A 20,590-nucleotide genomic window follows, 5' to 3' on the forward strand; every position below is an offset into this window, starting at 1 on the left:
TCTTAATCCACCCATTACAAAGATTGAAATGGTACACTTAAGTTATGTATGTTCACTTGTGTATGTTTGTATAGGTGTGTTGTGTTTGAGCTCACCAGGAAATTCCTGACAATTTTGTTTGGCAATAGATTTATAGATATTTTTTATTCAAGGATTAAGTTTTAAAAAAATTATATATTTTTATATTGATTAGTTATTTACTGTATCTGCTTTTTCTGTTTTTCATTTGTTTCTTACCTAGAGTGGTAGCTACAAATTAAAAAAACTTTGTGAATTGATTGATTTTAAAAGACTATTATGAGTATTTCACAGTAATGGTTTTTACTGTATTTTTATTCAATTAGATGCATCTTTGTTGTGCATAGAAGTGTGAGATAAAATTATCATTGACTGTTTTTCTGCTTTTCTCTCAGGGAATCTTCATCTCTCGTATTGCTGAAGGAGGAGCTGCTCATAGAGACAGTATCCTGAACGTAGGAGACCGGGTCATATCAGTGAGTCCATCCGTCTCACTTACAGTCTCTCTTTTTGGTTAAGGACATTTATCAGCTTAATTAAGGGTTAAAAGGTTAGTTCACGTAACTTTAGTTTACTTAACTTAATTCATACAATCATAAGCTACAATCTAAATCTTCTGAAAGCATATGATAGCTTTGCAAAAGAGAGACTCATTTCTCATTCTTCTTCCCGTTTATATTAAAAATGTCATGCCATGTCTTCATTTAATCTCAGTGGTGCCAAACATCATAGGGTTTAGATTTCATAACGAATTGTGATGCACTGTATCTAAATGAGCATGAATATGACTTGATTTCAGTTCTTCACAAGCTATTCTATGTTTTTAAAATGTAGCACACATTCTGTCCCTTTATAAGCTTGAAAGTTAATGTCACTTAAAAAAAAATAATAATTAATCGCAATAAAATAGTCTCATGAGTGTGAGTAAGCTCATTCGTTCCTGGGTATTAGATCTAAATAGTCACTTTACATTGTGAGAAGCTTAAGCCATTATTATCCGGTTTTAACAGTCTTTTTTTTTTCTTTTAACCTTTCTGTTTTGCACCATGAAATGATGTCAGTGTGTAACTGTCAACTTCTCTTGTATTAACCTTGCTTGTATTACGACTCACCATTATAACAGTTATAATCCCAACTGTTCTGTCTTCCTTGAACCCTCTGTTTATTTCGAGATTTTGCTGCTTCTCCCTCTGTCCTTGCATGGGTTTCCACTAACACACTTCTTGCCTGCTTGGTGTCGGGTGTGGTGATGGGAGGTTTTGGCTTGTTCTGTGGGCCTGCTGTCATGGTAACTGCATGCGTTACCCTAGCAGCGGTCATTGTCACCCTGTGGTAAGCGCCGGTACTGAATGGTCAGTGCTGACCTCTGTTTGTCACCATGCTGGAACTTCTCACTGCTAAACAAAAAAGTAACCAGTAGTCTTCCCTCACATGGAAATCAGGACCGGTTAGGCAGCATCCCTTGGTTTTACAAAGAGAATCTCGGTCTTTGTGAAAATGCACAAAAATGCAGCAATATTAGGTCAATTTTTTAAAACAGCATATCCTGTCAAGATATGAGCCAGATCATAGTTAAGTAGTATTTAAAAAAAAAAATACTATAGTTAGTAGTAGTGGGTAGTAATGTGATGTGAGTAGTATTTATAAAGTTATAATGAAGTTGAGACAGGTTTTTTTGTTGTTGTTGTTGTCAGGTTACAGTCTCTGTTTGTTCATGTATAGATAAAATGATGCATAATCCAATATTTCAAGTATTAAATGCAGGTTGTATGTCAGCTCAATCTCAGGGACTTTTGTCTTTGTCTGTGTTTGATTGTAACATGCCTTTGTCCAGTAACAGATGCTTTTTCAGTAAGACTAAAGTGTTTACATTTACTTTTTTAGAAGGTGTTTTATTGCTTTACTACAGCTGTAATCAAACTTCCAGAGAGCATGTTACCATTATAACTAATTTGTAATAAATCCTGAGTTTGTCCTAAGCTCACTTTTTAGAATGCATGGTCGTCTAATTAAAGTATATGTGAGAGATCTGGAATACATTGAAATATAACAAAGTACAGTGGAGTTAGATCACCGTGTTCTTGAAGCTGCTCTTTTTAAACTCTCTAACACACTACATGATCTTGCTACATAAAGCATCTCCAGCACTTCCTCTTTCTCCTATTGCACATTCCCTTCTCTTTTCACTTCCTTGGTCAAATGTGTTTCAACATTTTGATTTGATGCATGATTTTTCCACTGAGAACCCAGGTTTTTTAAAATCAAGTATATGTAGGTGAAGTGGAAATCACTTTCTATTTGAATGCATGAGAGGGCTCTGTGTTGGCTGATCCAGATCAGTCCGTTACAAAAAAAAATCTCTCAACTATCAGCTGGACGTTCCATTATAACCCAGCTAAATGAAATGCTACTTACAGTAATTAAAAAGAGCATAAGACGTAACAAGCAAGAGGGGCTTTCATATGCCCGTTCTGGGCTTCTTGGCTCTCTCTGATCCTCTGGTGTTTGGCTGTCGCTCCAGATCAATGGTGTAGACATGACAGAGGCCAGACATGACCAGGCAGTAGCGCTGCTTACCGGCACCTCCCCCACCATCACCCTCCTGGTCGAACGGGACCAGGCCAGTGCAGGGGGCGCCTCCCCTCGAACTCGACCTCATTCACCCCCTCCTCCAGAGCCGTCTGACTCACCTGAGCAAGAGGAAGGAGATGAGCAGCTTGGAAACCATCTCAACTGCCCCATGGAGGATGAATACCCCATTGAGGTGAGATATGAACTTAATGGAATGACTTTGAACCTTCAGGGAGAGAGAGTGTGTGTTTCTCTCCATTTGAGGAAATATTTAAAACTGATAAAAATGCTGTAGTTTTAATCTCATAACAGCTTCATTTTGCTGTTTTAATGCCTCACTCAACAGAGAAAATGGTGCACGGTATGAACATTGAGTAGTGGATTTATTGTGTTAGGAATGTGATTTGGCCTTTTAAAATTTACTCAAATTTAATTAATGTTCCCTTGATGTTTTTATTCTTGCCCACTTCATGTAGTTGTGTAGATTTGCCTAAAAGATGCATCTCCATTACAAATAACTAATCAATTAACTGCATTGACCATTACCATTCAAAAGTTTGGGGTCCGTAAGATGCATGTGCATACATATTTACATATATTTTAAGAAATTAATGTTTTTATTCAGCTAGGGTACATTTAAAATCAATCAACATTGACATTTCATGCTACAAAAGCATTTAAAATAAATGGTGTTCTTTTTAGTTTTCTAGTCATGAAAACAATGCCACAGTTTCCACAGAAAATTAGAATAAAATTGTTATTAGAATAAAAATTAACGGGCTCTTAAGCAGTAGTAAGAAGCCGTTTTCAACATTTCACAACATTGCTGTTGTTTTTGCTGTATTTTAAGCATTTGTTTGTATAATCATGAGACTTCTTTTCATAACAAACCAAACCCAAAAAAAGAATCTTCCAAACCCCAAAATTTTAAAAGGTAATCTACTTTTTTAAATAAAAATCACATTCATAATTGATTCATTTTGAAGATTTATCAGTGTGTTTTATCTGATCTACTGCAAAATCTGTAGTCTTTTTTCCATACATTTGAATTTCCTGTCTGGACAGGAAGTGACATTGATCAAAGCTGGTGGTCCCCTGGGTCTGAGCATTGTAGGGGGTAGCGACCATGCCAGCCACCCCTTTGGAATAAATGAGCCTGGGGTGTTCATCTCAAAGGTAAAGCAAATCATGTTGTATAATGCAGGTTTAGGTATTTTTGTTCAGTGGTGCATGAATGGATTTCTGACCTTTTTGTTTCCGGGTAGGTCATCCCCAATGGCTTGGCCTCCCAGAGTGGACTTCGTGTGGGCGATCGTATCTTGGAGGTGAACACCATCGACCTACGACACGCCACGCATCAGGAAGCTGTCAGAGCCCTGCTCTCCAACAAGCAGGAGATCCGCATGCTTGTGCGCAGAGATCCCTCGCCCCCTGGCATGCAGGTATACATACACCGATTAGTAGAGGAGCAGTGTGGATGCTTACCGCCGGCTCATAAATTTCACATTTGGTCTTTTCCTGAAAATCAGCCAAAATGGCCTGCAATAAGAAATTTGGGTAATGATCAAAAAAAGCAACTTTTGATTTGTAACGATCACAATCTCCAAAACTTTTGAAACTCTTAATTCTCGTATACCCTCTAAAACATTCCTGTGATTTTGCAGGAAATTGTCATTCTCAAGCAGCCTGGGGAAAAGCTGGGCATCAGCATCAGAGGCGGAGCTAAAGGCCATGCAGGCAACCCCTTTGACCCCACAGATGAGGGCATCTTTATTTCTAAGGTAATCAGTACTTTTATATATGAGAAAATATATGAATATATAATAAATATATAAATATAATCCCTGCTGTAGGTGAGCTCTAGTGGAGCTGCAGCACGAGATGGCCGACTGCGGGTGGGCATGCGTATTCTTGAGGTGGGCAACAACAGTCTGCTGGGTATGACACACACAGAAGCAGTGAGGGTCTTGCGTGCTGCTGGGGACTCCCTGGTCATGCTTGTGTGTGATGGCTTTGACCCAAGAAATGCTGCAGGCATCGAGGTAAAGAACTAGTTATACAGCTCATGAGGACATGAGATCTGCCCTGGTGTCCAACTGTGACTTAAATTGTTATAGATGTAATACTGACCAGAGGTTTGAATAGGGTTTTAAAAGAAGTCTCTTATTTGTTTTATTTGATTACAATTACAGTAAAAACAGTAGAATTGTGAATTTTCAGCAGCCGTTATTCAAGTCTTTGTTGTATTTTATTTCATCGAAATTATTCTAATATGCTTCTTTCTTTCTTTCTTTCTTTCAGGCATCACCTGGTGTTATTGCAAACCCGTTTGCAGCAGGTATTGTTCGTAAGAACAGTATGGAGAGCATCTCATCAGTGGACAGAGACATGAGTCCAGAGGAGATTGACATCATGCAGAAGGTGAGCTCTAAGCATCACACAGAGCAGTAACAGCAGAGGAGTGGATGGAAAAATAACATCTGTCTGTCTGACCTTTCCTGCAGGAAGTGGAGATGGCGAGAGAGACGTCCCAGTGGGAACGGGAGGAGATGGAAAAAGTGGTCAGTGCTTTCCTCCCCTATAACATATTAATATTATAATAAGAAGAAGAATAAGTTATCAAAATGACAACCACTTCCAAATCTTTCCTATAACTGCAACTAATATATGTGGATCTGTCCTTCTCTTTTTCTCTCTCTCTCTCTTATCTTATGTCCCTCTTTTCTCCCAAACCCTTCTGAATGATCCTGGGTGCTGCTCATTCTAAACATCACATTTTGTTTCTGCTCATTTACATTTATCATCTTCATTAAATATGTCCTTGTGTCTTCATGGTCCCTGGTTTTATTATTCGTCCATGATTTTGCATCACCTAAACCTCATTCCCATCTGTACAATGCCATTGGTGTGTGTGTATGTGTGTCCATATTTGTGTGGGCAAAATGTGTGTGTGCGTGATTGGGCAAACTTTATCCCCCCACCCCCTCCTTGCCTTCCCTCTTTCGGTAAAGGAGCGTATGCGCTTGGAGCGCGAGGAGGCAACTCGTTTGCTGGAGGAGGAAACTGAGGTGAGGCTTTATGCCCTGCCTGTCTTTACGGCCCACAGTAGGGCTCCAGGAGCAGAACACTGGACCAGCAGTCACCTTGAGCATGAAACAAATGAGTCGCATCTGAACCTCTCAGCTCTAGAAGCTCTTTAGATCCAGTGTCCTCATGCTTAATCAAATATCTAATTAACGTTTTGAAGATTTATTTTTTTATTTTTTTGAATAGGTTCTTTCATTGAACAGTGATAATTCCCTGTGCTCTTTCTTACCCTCTCTGTACAGAATTTGAGCACTGGACCACTGAAACTGGACTACAAGACACTGGCGGCTCTACCTACCACTAGCCTACAGAAAGTTAATAGAGTAAGTAAACGTTGTAATGTTTCCTTCCTTGCTTTTGAACGCTTAGCATATTGGTCCTCTAAAAGCCTATCAGGTCAAGCTATACATTTGTCCATTAGTGCTGCTTTTGCTAGTTGTGCCAAAGGTGAAGCAGTCCAGCTGCTGGCTTTGGTCTTTAGCAGCAGCAGGGTTGGATGTCATTCCAGCAATACCTCTGACAGAATACAGATTGTATTCGCCGGTGCTTGAGCTGGAGTGAGGGGGAGGTGCTGGCCGACAGCTGACAGTAGCTCAAGTTATTTTAAAATGTGTGCTATGAGTTGATTGGCTGAATGATTTAATGGGCGGGTGTGGCCTGTGAGGATGAAGGGACCCTTGGAGGATCTTGACAGTTAAGTTATCTCGAGTCAAGCCGCTTGGAATCTGCTCTGGTCATCTTACTGTGAGTGTATCACTGCTATTACTTTACAACTGTCTTTTCTTCAGCACTCATTCATATTGACTTTATTTACTAGTTGTTGTTGTTGTTTGTTTTTTTGTGTGTGTAAAACTTTTTATTTAGAATTTAATCACTAAAGCCATTATTAGTTATTACATCCCTCATACAATAATTTATTGCCTTCTGTGATATTTAGTATGTTTTATCTATAGTTGTACTTTGAACTTTAACACTTGCTTTTACAAACTACAAGAGATTCCTTGTCCTTTATAAACATTTTAAGCCTATGTCTCTCTTCTGAAAATGTTTAACCTACGTAGCACTAGCAGCTGTTAGCAAAGTCAAGTGAGGAATGGAGAGGGGGAGGACTGCTCTTCGAAAGGGGAAACACTAGCACACAGTTTTCTACCTCACGTGATTTTGTGGTATATGAAGTAGAGTTTAGTCACGGCTATTTATAGATCAGAGTAGTGTCTTTTATCTGCTCAAGCTCCATTAAATGAAGCTTTTATCGGTATGAGGCTATTAGTTGTATGCAACAGTCGCATCTTAAGCATCACAGTGTGCCACTAATTGCACCTGAATTGTTTTTCTGAGACAAGAATCTAATGTACAGTTTCATAACACGTTTTTTTTAATTCTCTAATAGTGGTAACGGTTAGGTAAATGTTTGTGTATTGTGGTAACTATTCTATTAGGTTGTGTGTAAAACAAGCATTCGTGGTAGTGTATAATTTTGAATAACATTTTTAAACTGTAAATACCTCCCTACTAAAGCAAAATGCATTAACTGTCAACACTGAAAGAGTAGTGTTATTGTTAACTAAAACTATTAAACAACATTTTTTGCTCATTTGAGTAAAGCTGTTGAAACAAATCTGAAATAAATGTACTTTTATAAACTAATTCTGAAGTAAAAAAAAAAAATGTCAGCAAAGTCTACATTAGAGCACAGTTGTCAAATTCAATGCAGATGCTCTTCTGAATTGAGTGACTGTCTACTGTGAGATATCTCAGGATGATGGGATAGCTGTATTTAGCTCCTCACTCATCTGAATTGGCGTGACCGGTAGAGGATTGTGACTTTAGCATGGCTGTTATTTCTTCCAACTCTGCCAGATTAAATCCATTCATTCCATTTTGTACTGCTTTTAATTTCTTTGCTTTTACATTTGCTTTGTTCTGATCTTTTTTGTGTTGTGCCATGTCATTTTGTTCCTCCTTTTTGTATATCATTAGTTGTTCTGCTCTTTTACTTGTTTTTCTTTCCATCTCATATTATTTCTCCCTTTTGTCTCTGTCGACCATATTCTCTCTCATTCCTCAGTTTTCTCCCTCCTTTGCTACGTTCTTCACAATGGAGGCTGCCATGCCGGCTGTCCCCGTAGACCCCCTGGGTTTTGAGAAAGTCCATGCTTCTATGTACAATGTAGAGCCCGTTGCCCTCCCTTCATCTCCAGTCTGCCCAGCCGCAAATTCAGCGGCTTCAAAACCTCCCCAAGCCGACACATGGGACCCCCTCCCAGCTCAAGGAGTCCCACAAGAAGCTAAAGAGGAAGAAGAATGTCTTGTGGACTCCCAGCCAATCTGCTTTAGTGAAAATCCTTTCCTTTTGGCTAATCGCAAGAGCAAAGGCTGCCGTCCTGAGGAGCGCATTTTATCAGGGCCACCTGTGGGTTATGGCAGGCATGGGCAGCTGCAGCCCTGGTTGTACAGCAAGGCAAGCAGCCTTGGGAGCGTGTTTTCTGACTGAGTGTGTTTTCTGGTCAAGCATGGTGTGTCATCAGTAGCTATTTAGAGTTAACATAGCACTTCAACCTCAAATTCTGTCCAGATTTTCTACTTTCTACTCTGCTGCTTTAGATTTACAGATGTCTTTGAAAAGGCCCTCAGGTTGTTTCACTGAAATGTACGTCTATATACACATTTCCTATATTTAGAAAACGTCTGAAGCTGAAAATGAAACGGATACAAAAATGGGACCTTGTAATGTGTGCAACGACATTTGAACATTCCCAAAGAGACTGAGAATGCTTTGAATGTAAAGTCAACAGGTGTTTAACAAAAAGGGTGAGGGGTTAAGGCCTCTCACCTTAAATACAGACTGGCCACCAACCATTTTCCAGGAATATAAAACACCATGGTTTCTAAAGTAACATTTGAGACATTGTACTCTTTTCTATTGCATGACATTCTTGACACTGTTTGGAAAAAATACATTTTATGGCACCACTGCTTGATTTCAAATGATCTGTGGCACGTAATGTAACACATTTGTCATCAATCACATCGTAAAAGCAAGAAATAAAACAACTGCAATGTGCAAGTATATTAAAACCTGCTTAAGACTGTTGTTTATGGTTTGCTTTTTAATGTTATTCTCAAATCAAGATAAACTGCTTAAACTTCTAAAATTGCAAATGATTGTTCATTCTTAAAGGAATGGTTTAAGCAAAAATAACATTTGTCATTTACTTACCCTCGAGTAGTTCCAAACCTGTATGAGTTTCTCTGTTCTGCCCAAAGAAAGTTTGTAACCAGGCTGTGTTGTCACTATTGACATCCATAGTAGGAAAAAAATTAAACCGTCTTCAAAATTGTGTTTGGTAGAACAAAGATATTCATACAGATTTGGAACTACTTGAGGTTGAGTAAATGATGACATAATTTTTATTTTTGGGTGAGCTATTCCTTTAATGTATGTAATTTGGCCATTTTTTGCATATTGGAAACAGCTGAGCTAATCTTGCTTTGTGAGATAATATTTCACTGACCTAAATTTTTTTTTTGCTTCTTCTGACATGTTTTTGATGGTTGTTCCTTTTCTTTGTATTTCAGTCTTCACCGTCTGAGCCTCACAGAATCGACAGTCCTGTCCGAGATGCTGCACATTCTCCACACAATTCACAGGTTGGTACATTACACATTTCAGAGCATATTTACTCCCTTTTCATCATCAGCCCTTTCTTTTCTCGTTTGTTTTTCTGTGACTGTCAAACATTACCATGGATAAGCCTGTACAGATTTTTGCAGGTGTTTTGCATGCTTAAAGGCAGACCTAGTTTACATGTTCATTAGGTTGATGGCCCATGTGCTCTCATTCCGCCCCTCGTCATGACATTTCCATATTTCTCAGCAGTCCCACAAATCTTCCTCTGTGATGCTTGGAAGGGACGTTCGATATGTAAGTGGGCTGACTAGCCCTTGTGTGGCTTGCATTAGCTGCACTTGGCTTTGCATTAGATGCTAAGAGCCGAATGGAGTACGGGCCTGTGTAACTCTGAGCATGTCCTGCTTTTCATGCTCTCTGCAGCAGTGAAATGCTTGACTTTTATTTAGTATTTCCACCAAACCAAGCAATTGAGAGTGTAACTACAGCTTGGTAAATTAACACTGTGGCCTTGTGAATCATATGAAGTATATGTAACATAATATACACTACTGTTCTGAGGTTTGGGTTCTGTAGGTTTTTGTCTCGTATGCTCACCAAGGCTACATGCATTTAAAGAAAAATACTGAAAGATCTGTGAAATATTATTGCAATAAACATTTTCTTTGTTACCCCAGAATTTTTTTTTGAAAATATACACAGTGTTACATGATCCTTCAGAAATCATAATTAAATGTTTTTGTGGAATTTCTTTTTTTTTTTTTTGATTCTTGAGTAGAAATGTTGCATCTTTACTGTTACTTTGTTCAATTTAATACATGTATACAATTATTAATTCCTTTTAACAGAAAAATTCTTACTGACCCCAATCTTTTGAACACTCATATAATTTAATATGAGCCCAAGTCTCGAGCAGTTCTGAAAGCTAATGTGAGTTTTTTTCCTCTTAATTTTATCATGTTCATATTTCTCTTTTTTTTGTTTCAGTCAAACATTCATTTCCCTTCAAACGTAAACACCAAGGATAATTCATCTGTGAGTGTCCAATATGCAGATAACTTGTAAACTATACTAGAGCAAGTACATGATATAATATTGATGTGAGTATTTCATTGTGGTGAATTTATTTTTTTTTATTTATTTATTTCCTTCCCCCCTCTCTAGACTAAACCTGGTGCCATCCAGCCTCTCTCTCGGGTGCGACCCGCTGTGTCTCCAGCCAGTCAGGATGGCCACAGCAGTCCAAACCCTTTCCAGCATGGCCTCTCTCCCATCAACTCTCAGACCACTGTAAGATCCCTCACCACTGTCTGAACCATAATGAGGCCCCCTTTCATCCTCAGTTACCAATGCCTAAAGACCAACAGAACGCAACTGTTGTTTTATTTCCTCCATATGCATTCCAATTGTGCCTGTTAAGCCTTACAAACGGTCGCACCATAATCCAGGTCAAAGAAACGGGTTGTTTAACAAAAAACAGACTTATCAACTTCTCACTGCAAGTAACATTGTGCCTGTTTTCTATCAAAAGAGCCTCTTTTGGATTTTTTTTTCTTTCTCTAATCACGTAAACCACATTGTTCGCACAGCAAGGTTTACACTCACATTATCTCAGGATACCGGTGTAAACCAAAATATTGCCCCGAGTCGTCACCATAACCACATACCTCCCTCATACTATCAAACTCTCTCCTCTCCCTCCATTCTTTCATTGACATGATCGCAATCGCGGGCTGCATGCGATCTAGCCCTGCATTTTCCTCCTGTTCTCTGCCTTTGCTGCTCTGTCTCTCATTAGCTGTTCCATCCTTTATGTCCTTGTCTGTTTTTCTACTCTTCCACCCCCTCCGTCCTCAACCTCCCCGACCCCTCGTACAGCCTCGTGCCCCATCCCCTGACACACACGAGGAATACCCCATCAATATCAAGCAGGTATATAAGGCCTTCGCAGCTGTGCCACACTCCCTGGCCGTACTGGATCCCCCACAGGTAGGAGAAATGCTCCTCGAGGTTGTGAGCATGTTGTGGTTCCCCCGTCATCCAGTGCTTCGTCTTCTCGTTGGACTTTTTGTTCCTTTGGGAGCTTGTTTGCTGTCGTTGTGCATGAGTCACTCATGGTGGTGTCGAATCCAGGAGTTCTTCTGGCAGGGACACAGATGTGCGTCATTCATCAGTCACTTGATTGTTTGATGTTGGTTTTTATATTTGACTCCTTGCTGTTTGTGAAGTGTTTCCTCTTGTCCAACCCAAGTCTTGTGTCTGAGGTTTGTTTCTGTAAAGTGTCTCGACTGAGTCTTTCCTTTTCACTCTCATTTGTTAGGATCTTTACTCTCCGCGCAACAATGTCAGCGCAAAGCAACTGTCACCAGAGGTATGTCTTCATTTGTAATCTGTATCATTTTAAAGTGATATTTTAAAGCTGGAATGCACTATATGACTTCTTTCGAGTGTATGATAGCCTCCCAATTTGTAAGCTTCAGGTGCTCTTCAGTCAGAATATGTTTGATATTTTGAGCCCATTTTTAATCATAGGCATAGCTTGAAGTTTGAACTTTGCAGGCGGGCCAAACTAAGCCAATCGACTTGGTCTGTCAATCTCTTAAATACATTTTTAGCACTTCTGTAGTAAACATACAAATTCATACTCCATGTACCATTTTAAGTAGTTTTAATTATTACAAAGAGCAGCAGCAGCAAGCGCATGAGACTGCACTTGAATTACTTCTGAAGTCTTCACTGTCTATTTTTGCTGTTCTAGCAAGAAAGATGCTGAATATATAATTCACTATAAACATGTTTGCCAACAGAATCAGCAAATCAATGAGCGAATTACCCACTGTTTTTAAACAGCCACTGCTTGATACATTTTGCGCTTACAATTTAAAAGTTATGTAGTGTATTCCAACCTTTTCTCTACATCAGTGGTTCCCAATCATGTTCCTGGAGGCCCCCCAACACTGCCTGTTTTCTATTAGTCCTTAATCAAAAACACCTGATTCAGACCCCTAGACCTGAAATAGGTATGTTAGACAAAGGAGATATGCAAAATGTGCAGTGTTAAGGGGCCTCCAGGAACGTGGTTGGGAACCACTGCTCTACATTATGATGACTTTTGAAAGAGCCTGACCCATAACTCTTTTTTTTGGTGCATACTGTCTCACCATAAATCAATACACAATATTGTCTGCAAGTGTGGTGTTGATATTCTGTACATGATGGGTCTTTCAGCCTGAGCTGAATAATGTGTTTATGGATGAGGCTGATGGTGAGGGCAGTGGTCCTCTCAGGCCTCGTCCCTCCCTCTCATCTGACCGCCGTGAGTACAGAAGCCTGGCAGCTGTGCCACGCCTGTCTCGCCCCTCAGTGGAGTCAAAGGTACCCACCTGATCTCCAGCAGAACCACTCTGGCGATTCAGATTCATCTAAACTTGAGGGGTGGTGGTGCAGGTGTATGTGTCGCTTTGAACTGCAACAAAGACGCACCATAAATTGTGTCCGCAATGTCAAGAAACCCATGGTAGCCTGGGTTGTGGTAAAATATTGGGATGTGATCGGTCGCTGTTCTAAATCAAAGCAATTATTATTGGTGAGAAGAGGCTTCAGGAGAACGGAAATTTGAAAATCTTTTTGCAGTGGCAGCGCATTATGCAATCATCATAAAGGTGGTGGATCAGCAAAGTTTTGGCATCCTTGTGCAAATTAATAATCATTGTCTGAATTTCAGAATTAATGGGACTTGCTCTTGCATGTCAGTGCATGTACATTTTGGTTGCTCATATAGTGTTCTTTACAATTGTTCTAAAATCTGAATCCTCGCTCTCTCCCAGACCCCATCCTCTGTTGGCAGAGACAGCCCAGAGCAGCGCTCCTTCAGAGACCGGCAGAAATATTTTGAGATTGATGTGAAGCAGCAGACACCAGACAAACCCAAACCTCGCATCTCACTTGTGGGAGAAGATGACTTGAAGAAAATGAGAGAGGAAGAAGGTTTGTCTGTTTAGTTGTTGGTGTTAAGCTACAGTAGGCTTGAGTTCGTTGTTGAATCAGGCTACATAGTTTGTCAATTACGTTCCTCAGCAAAGCGATTTGAGCAGAAGGCACGAGAGTATATGCTGGATGAAGATGAGGAGGATGAGGATGAGGAGGAAGATCTAGCGAAGCAGGTGGCAGACATGAAGGCTCGCGGAAAGGTCATCTTTGACGGTGTGGAGTACAAGGTGGAGAGCTTGGGAGGCCACAGTTCCCCATCACCGAGGCAGTGTGCCACACCGCCCAGCCACTGCGGCAGCTCAGGGTCAGCTACACGTTTTTCAAACCTGCTTGTTGTTTTTGTTTGATAGTGGGTTTTACGTTTACATTTGATCATTTTATTTGTAAAACACAATCTCTATATCTAGAATTCTGCTATCTATGATTATTAAAATAATTACATACAAATATAGACCATTTGTTTTTAAAAGTAGTATATAAGAAAAATGTATAAAAACAAGATATTTATTTGGTTAAACAATAATATGAAACAAAAAGGCAATTTAAAAACAAAAAATGTTTTGTATATTTTTAAAAACTTAAAAAAAAAATCTTTAAAAAAATTTATTCAAAAGGTGCGTTTAACAGTAATAAAATTATACTTATGTTTTAACGCAGTCCTTCGTCCGTGGACGGTAAGGGAGACTCTCAGCGGAATTCAATGGAGGACAGCTTCAGACTGGAGCAGAGACCCAACTCCATGACAGGGTATGGAACACTGAAACCTAGAGCTATACAGTTGTACATTTTTGGGGTCGTGATTAAATTGCTTGACCCAGTGTTCTTCTTTACAGTTTGATCCCAGTTTATCCTGGCGAATCTGTGGCTCCTATTCGGACGGCTAAAGCAGAGCGCAGGCATCAAGACAGATTACGCATGCAGAGCCCGGAGCTTGCGGTCGCCATGGACAAGGAGCTATCCCCGGCTGAAAAACGAGCCCTGGAGGCTGAGAAGAGGGCCATGTGGAGAGCAGCTAGGTATGAAGACCACAGAGAATGTGTTTCTGGAAATGCATCAGAAGAGAAGCGTTTTTTTATTCCAGTATCGTCCTTTTTTTCTGTGCTGATCTCTAAAGAGCTGTCCGCTTGTGTTACTTTTACCTTCCCCTTAAAGAACAGGGCTTTCGAAAGCCATTTCCACATTTTTTTGGAATCCACAAACCAGATGTGTATTTAAAAATTAAATACATATCTCATATTATGGATTTGTCTTCAAAGGCCCTGAGTTTCAATGTAGACCTTCCCTTCTTAATCTTTACTGTCCGTTTCAGAGTGTCTTCTCTCATCTGTAGTCTCTTTCCTCCCTTTCCTTTTCTTTGTGTTACCATCTTCTATCCTCTACTTTCTTACTTGCTGCTCCAAAGGCCTTATGGTCTAGAGGAGGACGTAAGGCAGTATGAGCAAGACCTGGCTAAGCGGCTCTACCAGTCCCGTGTGAGGGCCTCTCTAGGCAACGCTGCAGCCCTTCCCACTTCCTGCTCCTCCTCTTCCTGTCAGCCCAGGTCTGCCCTTAACAGCCAGAAAGCATCATGGGGGCTTAGCTGTGATGCTTGACACCGTTTGGGGTGCTTGGTGCTTGTGGACATTTTATAGTGCATAGTGTGTAAAGGGTGAACAGGCTTTTTCTAAATGAACGTGTCCTACAAGAACCCACTACTGCTTCTGCACGTGTGCTATTTTATTTATTATTCAGTTTGGTAGCACACTCTCTCTTTCTCTCTGCTCACTCACATTTGCCTCCCATCTGTGTGAAAGTAAAGGTCTTGTATTGTCCTAATGACATACGTTTTTCTTTTGTCGTTATTCAAGTTGCTTTTTATTAGAGGTGCACTGATACTAGTTTGTCTATAACAGGAACTTAAAAACCTTTATGTAAAAGCTATGGAAGCCTATTTCCACTAGTGAGTAAAAATAAATATGTAATTTCTTATCTCTTTGTGGTGGTGGAAACAAGCTTCCATAAAAAGTTTTTTAACATTACAACATGTTAAAATCTCACATTTCGCATGTAGTCAGAGTTCACTTAAGAAATATTCAGTATAACAGATTTCGGCATTGTTTTTTCCACATTGCAAGGTAATTTTTTTTTTTTTTTTTTTTTTTTTTTTTTTTTTTTTTTTTTTTTTTTTTTTAAGTGATCTTTAGGTTTGGCTAAATTTGAAATGATACAACAGTAACAACACGCTTGTTAAAGATGAGAGCTTGAGAGAGCTTTTGGGATATTTGAATAATTTTGGTTTGCAATATAAGTCTGTGCATGAACTAAAGCTGGGCTCACACTACAGGAGTTTTAAAATCCTAACAGATTATAAAAATCTGGTTGTAGCATAAACATAAGGAGAATCTTTGCAGATGGTCTTTCCTCGAATGCATGCACAGACATTGATTTCTACATCATGGTGCATTACACACTGCAAGATAATTGTTCACGTGATCTCGCGTTCGTCATTTGATTTCAGTGAGTTAACAAAAGCTAGTGTGCTAGCACCTTTCGGTAATAGATGATTGATGTTGAACATCAAGACCGATGCTTTGTTTTTTGTTTTATTTTTTTATTCTCAGGAGGGGAATACCGGGGCTAAATCAGACTAAAAATCTTGTGGTGTGAGCCAGGCTTAAGTGTGTCATACTGAGACTAACTCCAGGGAAGTTTAGTAGAGCTAATTATCTTGGCTGGCTTAGTTGGTTGGATAGTTCATCCAAAAAAATGTATTGTTAAAATTATTTACTCACCCTGCACTAACTTTGTCCTTAGAAAATAGGTCATGAGTTGTATTGGAGCACTTTGGTACTTTTGCATCTTTTTGTTAAATATGGTCACTCATGTCTGCCATTTATTTAGACAATTTTTGTGCTCTGAAAAAGAAAGTTAATACGACATTAGAATAACACCCAAAAATGCAGATTCAATAAATAATTGGAAAATTAGTTCCTATAGTCCCTATATAGTATACTTCCCCCTTGACCTTTCACGTTTGAATAACAGCATGAAAGCTCATCGGTGCATCTCTAGTTTGTGATTCTGTCATAACTTTTGCACATTTTTTGACAGCCTTCATCAAATTAACTGGTTCTCCTGTATTAACCAGTCAGTGTGCACAGCACCTCTGCTTATCTTTCATCTCTCATGCTGTCTCTCTCCACGCACCGTTTGTATTTCTTCTTTCACTCTCTACATTGACTGACTGTATTTCGCTCTCTTTCCAGGATGAAGTCTCTAGAGCAGGATGCTTTGAAGGCCCAGATGGTCATTGCCAAGTCTAAAGAGGGGAAGAAGCGTGGGACGTTGGATCAGCTATCAGAGTCTCCGTCCCCTGCACCCACACCCTCTCCTACACCAATGGAAGGTAAAGATCTCATTTACTTTTGTCAGTAAAACACTGGCAGAGTACTCTCTCCTGTGTGTTACTATGGGTAATTTTTTAAGAGACAGTTGTATTGAATATATTCATTGTTGTTTCCTAAACAGATATCAGTCCACGGGCAGTGACTTCACCTGGCAGACTGGTATGAGACCATTGTTTTTTTTGTTTTTTTTTCTTGTTTTCCGTATAAAGCAAACAGCACATTTTGAATCACCAGTGTTTTGGGAGACAAATTCACTCACTTTCATTGATAAAGACATTCTTTACTCTAACAGTCATATTCATAGCATATAGAGCAACATCCATGAACTTTTCCTTTATCTCTTTTCTTTGTTGTCCTTTCTCCTCTTGTACGTTTACACATCTCTGCTTCTCACCCTCTGTCCTTCCCTCCATCCATCCTGCCATCTCTCTTTTGCGATATTGACCCCCACCCCCCCTTCTCTCTCTCTCTCTCCATCTCTCCACTGCTTATGCCTGTTTGCTGTCCTTTTAGTCCCTGTCAGAAAAGAAGTTTGACTACCGACAATTTGCTGCCATTCCTTCTTCCAAACCCGTTTACGACATTCAGGTATTGCCTGCATGCAAAGCGTCAAGGAGTCCAGCCTGCCCGATCCCTTCCTGTCCTCCTGGCTTTCCCTGCTCCCCTGCTCCTTCTCTCCCTGGCCCCTCTGATAACTAGATGAAACTGAGCTGTCAGGGCCCGGCGTGAGCAGCATGGTCATTCGTGCGACTGCAGCTTTAAGCATCATTCTGGATCATAGTTGTCAGCGATCTGGGTTTAGTTTTCGGCTCTGAGGATCATTTCCACAGCTTAACACACATCCTGTTCTTAATCTACTTACATTGTCAGTACCATGTGCTTCTCTTCTGGGTCTGCGGATGTAGCGTAGAGGTGGGGTTTACAATTTGGTTCCATGGGCTTTGCATTGATCCAGAACGTGGGGTAACATACTAATGCACTAAAACACTCAAGAGGAGAACATGTTTGCGTTGTCTTCTCCCTCTCTCCGCTCTTTGTACAGTCTCATGCTAATAACACACATTCAGCCGAACCGGTCTGACTCCTGCAGCATGTCTGAACGCCATTCTTTTGATTTATCAAATTGAGTAAAAGAGTTGAATGTGGCTGTTCCACGTGGTGTCACTGGGAGAGACAGCTCTACTAGGGAAGCAGGGGGACAAAGGAACTTTGTGTCTCTTGGTTTTGGTGTTTTGTGGTTGTGTTTCTGGATCTTTGTATGAAGGGAAATTGGGCATGTGGGGTGAAGTCATTTTTATGATTCTTAATGTTGCAATACTTTTCTTCTGATACCAGACCAAAAGACCACCAAATCTGTGAGAATTTTTTTGTTGTTTTTAGTTTGTGTTTTTCCAGCAAATCCTTTAATTAAATATGCAATCCTCAGCTCTTTCTTTGGAATGTAAAACTAATGCTGAACTTCTTATTTATTTGACTTTAAATTCAGGGTAGTGGGTGGAGGCCAGTAATAACATCATTAATCAAGCTTAAAATGATATATATATATATATATATATTCCAAACGTCATCTATTTAAAAGACTTATATTTAATACAATATCACTGTATTCCACCAATGAATCTTTTACATTAAAGACTTTTATATATATATATATATATATATATATATATATATATATATATATATATATATATATATATATATATATATATACTATTCTATTTCACTTTCTGTTTATCTTAATTTAAATTTAAATGTGTCTTGAGCAACAAATAAGCATGTAAGAATGGTTTCTGAGAAGGATCATGTGACACTGAATACTGGAATAATGACATTTGAATAATAATTACATCTGAAAAGGTATTAAAATAGAAAAAGAGGCTTTTTAAATTGTAACACTTTTACTCCTGAGCTGTAGTGTAAGTTCCCATTTAAAAATCACCTTAAAAACCTAGACATTTGTTGGACTGTTAAAACAGGTTATTTCAAATACCAGCTAGTCAGTCAGTTAGTATTGAAGCAAAGCCAGGTGAATCCTTATGTTATTTGGTGGCCTTTTGAGACTGCCATGATTTGACTGTGTGTTGTGAGTTTTTGTTGTTATGTGACTTAATGTGTGAAAGCAGCACCTTCACCCTGACTGCTCTTAGGGGTTTGCAGAGGGTTTTTCGAGCCTTTGAAAAGACGAAATGAAAGAACTTGTTGGCAACACATTTTTGGTGGGGGTGAAGGTTTGTACAGCATGCCTGTGTTGTGTTTGGAAGGACTGTTGTGTGAAGTTTTCATTGGACTTTGTGAAAAGCAGAGGTTAGTATGTTACAAATTTTTATCCATTTCTTAAAAGATCAGGTGAAGAAGATGGTAAAGGTTGTGATGTGGGTAATTATTGAGCCATTAACAGCATTATTAGGCCAAACCTATAACAACAGCACGTCCCTGGCTCTCTAACAGAGGAGCAATTTGCAGCTTTTATGGACATGAAACAGGAATCTGCAAGCATTTTAATCTAGATGTGCCTCAGTAAGTCTGTCCGCAGCAGTGGTGTGAGTCTTTTTGGACTGTTTTTAGCATCAGCTCCCTTTTAAAAAGTGTTTTCTGGTCAGGTGAAGGTGAAGAGGTGTGTCCCAGAACAGCTCTATGGTTCAGATATCAAGAGCATGTTGATCCAAACAATCTCTCTGCCATTGAAAAGATATCATCTTGTCATCTACATGTGTCTTTTTTAGACTGAATGAGAAAATATAATTATTTATACCCAACAATTCAGCCAAAAAGAGCTATTCTTGGGAGACGCCTAAGGTTTCACTCTTTCGGTTGTCTGTTCTGGCGGTAAGAAAGAGATGATCGGGTGAATTCTGACTGAGCTCTGTTTCTTCTTCTCATGCTCTGTCTCTCTCTTGCAGTCTCCTGGTGCAGGGGATGACGTTCGCTTCATGGATGATGCCTCCAGTAACCCAGGTAAGATCTCCTCATGTGTGGTTCAGTGCTGTAGTCTACAGGCTATCTTTATGTGATGTGTTCAGTTGGCTCACAGTTATTATCCTCTTGACACAGGCGACTTCCTTGGATAAGTGTTCTTCTAATTTTGGTAGGAGATCTGTGTGTTTGTGTGTGTGCATATGCATTGGTTTTTTTATAAGAAGCCTGCTGTACTGCAGTTGTTTTATGGGCCAAAACTTATCTGGAGGAGGTTCAGATGAGCAGTGGGTTTCTGTGCTTTCATTCTTCGACTTGTTTTTAGAGAATCAAGGATACTTGTTTAAGTGTTCTACCGATTTTTCAAAATACGTGTGTTCTCTAACATCTCTGGCAAACAATTTTACCTGCAGCACATCCTGACGATATTAATTGCATGTCGGTTCTGTCAGTCTGAATGTGATGCCACATGCTGCTGTTTGCCGTAATATTACCATTGGTGTTATAGTGAATCTGTTTGGTGTAATGTGTAACAGCATTGACTGACACAGTAGGTAACAAGATTGCACTGATATTAAAATTCAAACAATTGTAAGCTAATTGTTTTTGTTACAATTTTTATTAAAGCAAATGATTTCAAATGTACATTTGCTATGTGACATTTCAGTTGCTAAAGATTACATTTAAGTGTTATTAAATTATTTGATTCAAAGATTAACTTTCAAGTTAAAGTTCAATTTAAGATAATGGCAAAGGTGCTTTTAAATTACAAAAAAACAAAACATGTACATCTAATATTGATTAGATGTCAGGTCAGCAGCATCCAGCTGGTTATTGCAAATTCATTTTTCTGAGCTTGCATGTTTTATATTTTGAAAAATGGGTGAACCTTTTGTTTGTATGTCTAACAGGAGATCTGTCACTGCAGCTTTTATTAAAATAGGGATTGATTTCATAATCCAGAAGGCATTGCTGTACAGTGCATATATAT

At 39.3% G+C, this 20,590-nt stretch overlaps 1 protein-coding gene across 18 annotated transcripts in view; it reads left to right on the forward strand.

Annotated features, from left to right (window-relative positions):
• The window catches only part of scrib (scribble planar cell polarity protein), a 60,667-nt gene that overhangs the window by 37,444 nt on the left and 2,633 nt on the right, over positions 1-20,590 (forward strand). For 3 of the 18 annotated variants that reach the window (XM_043245322.1, XM_043245327.1, XM_043245323.1), the window contains 27 exons: positions 414-494; positions 2,540-2,782; positions 3,655-3,765; positions 3,855-4,031; positions 4,254-4,370; positions 4,443-4,631; positions 4,891-5,010; positions 5,094-5,150; positions 5,601-5,657; positions 5,919-5,999; positions 7,745-8,137; positions 9,256-9,327; positions 9,554-9,601; positions 10,295-10,342; positions 10,472-10,597; positions 11,186-11,296; positions 11,628-11,678; positions 12,536-12,682; positions 13,135-13,294; positions 13,385-13,601; positions 13,955-14,044; positions 14,131-14,313; positions 14,700-14,837; positions 16,543-16,682; positions 16,805-16,842; positions 17,197-17,271; positions 19,587-19,641. In XM_043245322.1, the coding sequence (XP_043101257.1) occupies positions 414-494; positions 2,540-2,782; positions 3,655-3,765; positions 3,855-4,031; positions 4,254-4,370; positions 4,443-4,631; positions 4,891-5,010; positions 5,094-5,150; positions 5,601-5,657; positions 5,919-5,999; positions 7,745-8,137; positions 9,256-9,327; positions 9,554-9,601; positions 10,295-10,342; positions 10,472-10,597; positions 11,186-11,296; positions 11,628-11,678; positions 12,536-12,682; positions 13,135-13,294; positions 13,385-13,601; positions 13,955-14,044; positions 14,131-14,313; positions 14,700-14,837; positions 16,543-16,682; positions 16,805-16,842; positions 17,197-17,271; positions 19,587-19,641 (3,325 nt within the window). Of the gene's footprint in view, positions 1-413; positions 495-2,539; positions 2,783-3,654; positions 3,766-3,854; positions 4,032-4,253; positions 4,371-4,442; positions 4,632-4,890; positions 5,011-5,093; positions 5,151-5,600; positions 5,658-5,918; positions 6,000-7,744; positions 8,138-9,255; positions 9,328-9,553; positions 9,602-10,294; positions 10,343-10,471; positions 10,598-11,185; positions 11,297-11,627; positions 11,679-12,535; positions 12,683-13,134; positions 13,295-13,384; positions 13,602-13,954; positions 14,045-14,130; positions 14,314-14,699; positions 14,838-16,542; positions 16,683-16,804; positions 16,843-17,196; positions 17,272-19,586; positions 19,642-19,737; positions 19,772-20,590 lie in introns of all 18 variants that reach the window. The other 15 variants (XM_043245324.1, XM_043245325.1, XM_043245329.1 and 12 more) reach the window with 14 other exon arrangements.

This window comes from Puntigrus tetrazona, chromosome 7 (assembly GCF_018831695.1).
Source record: "Puntigrus tetrazona isolate hp1 chromosome 7, ASM1883169v1, whole genome shotgun sequence".
Classification (NCBI taxonomy): domain Eukaryota; kingdom Metazoa; phylum Chordata; class Actinopteri; order Cypriniformes; family Cyprinidae; genus Puntigrus; species Puntigrus tetrazona.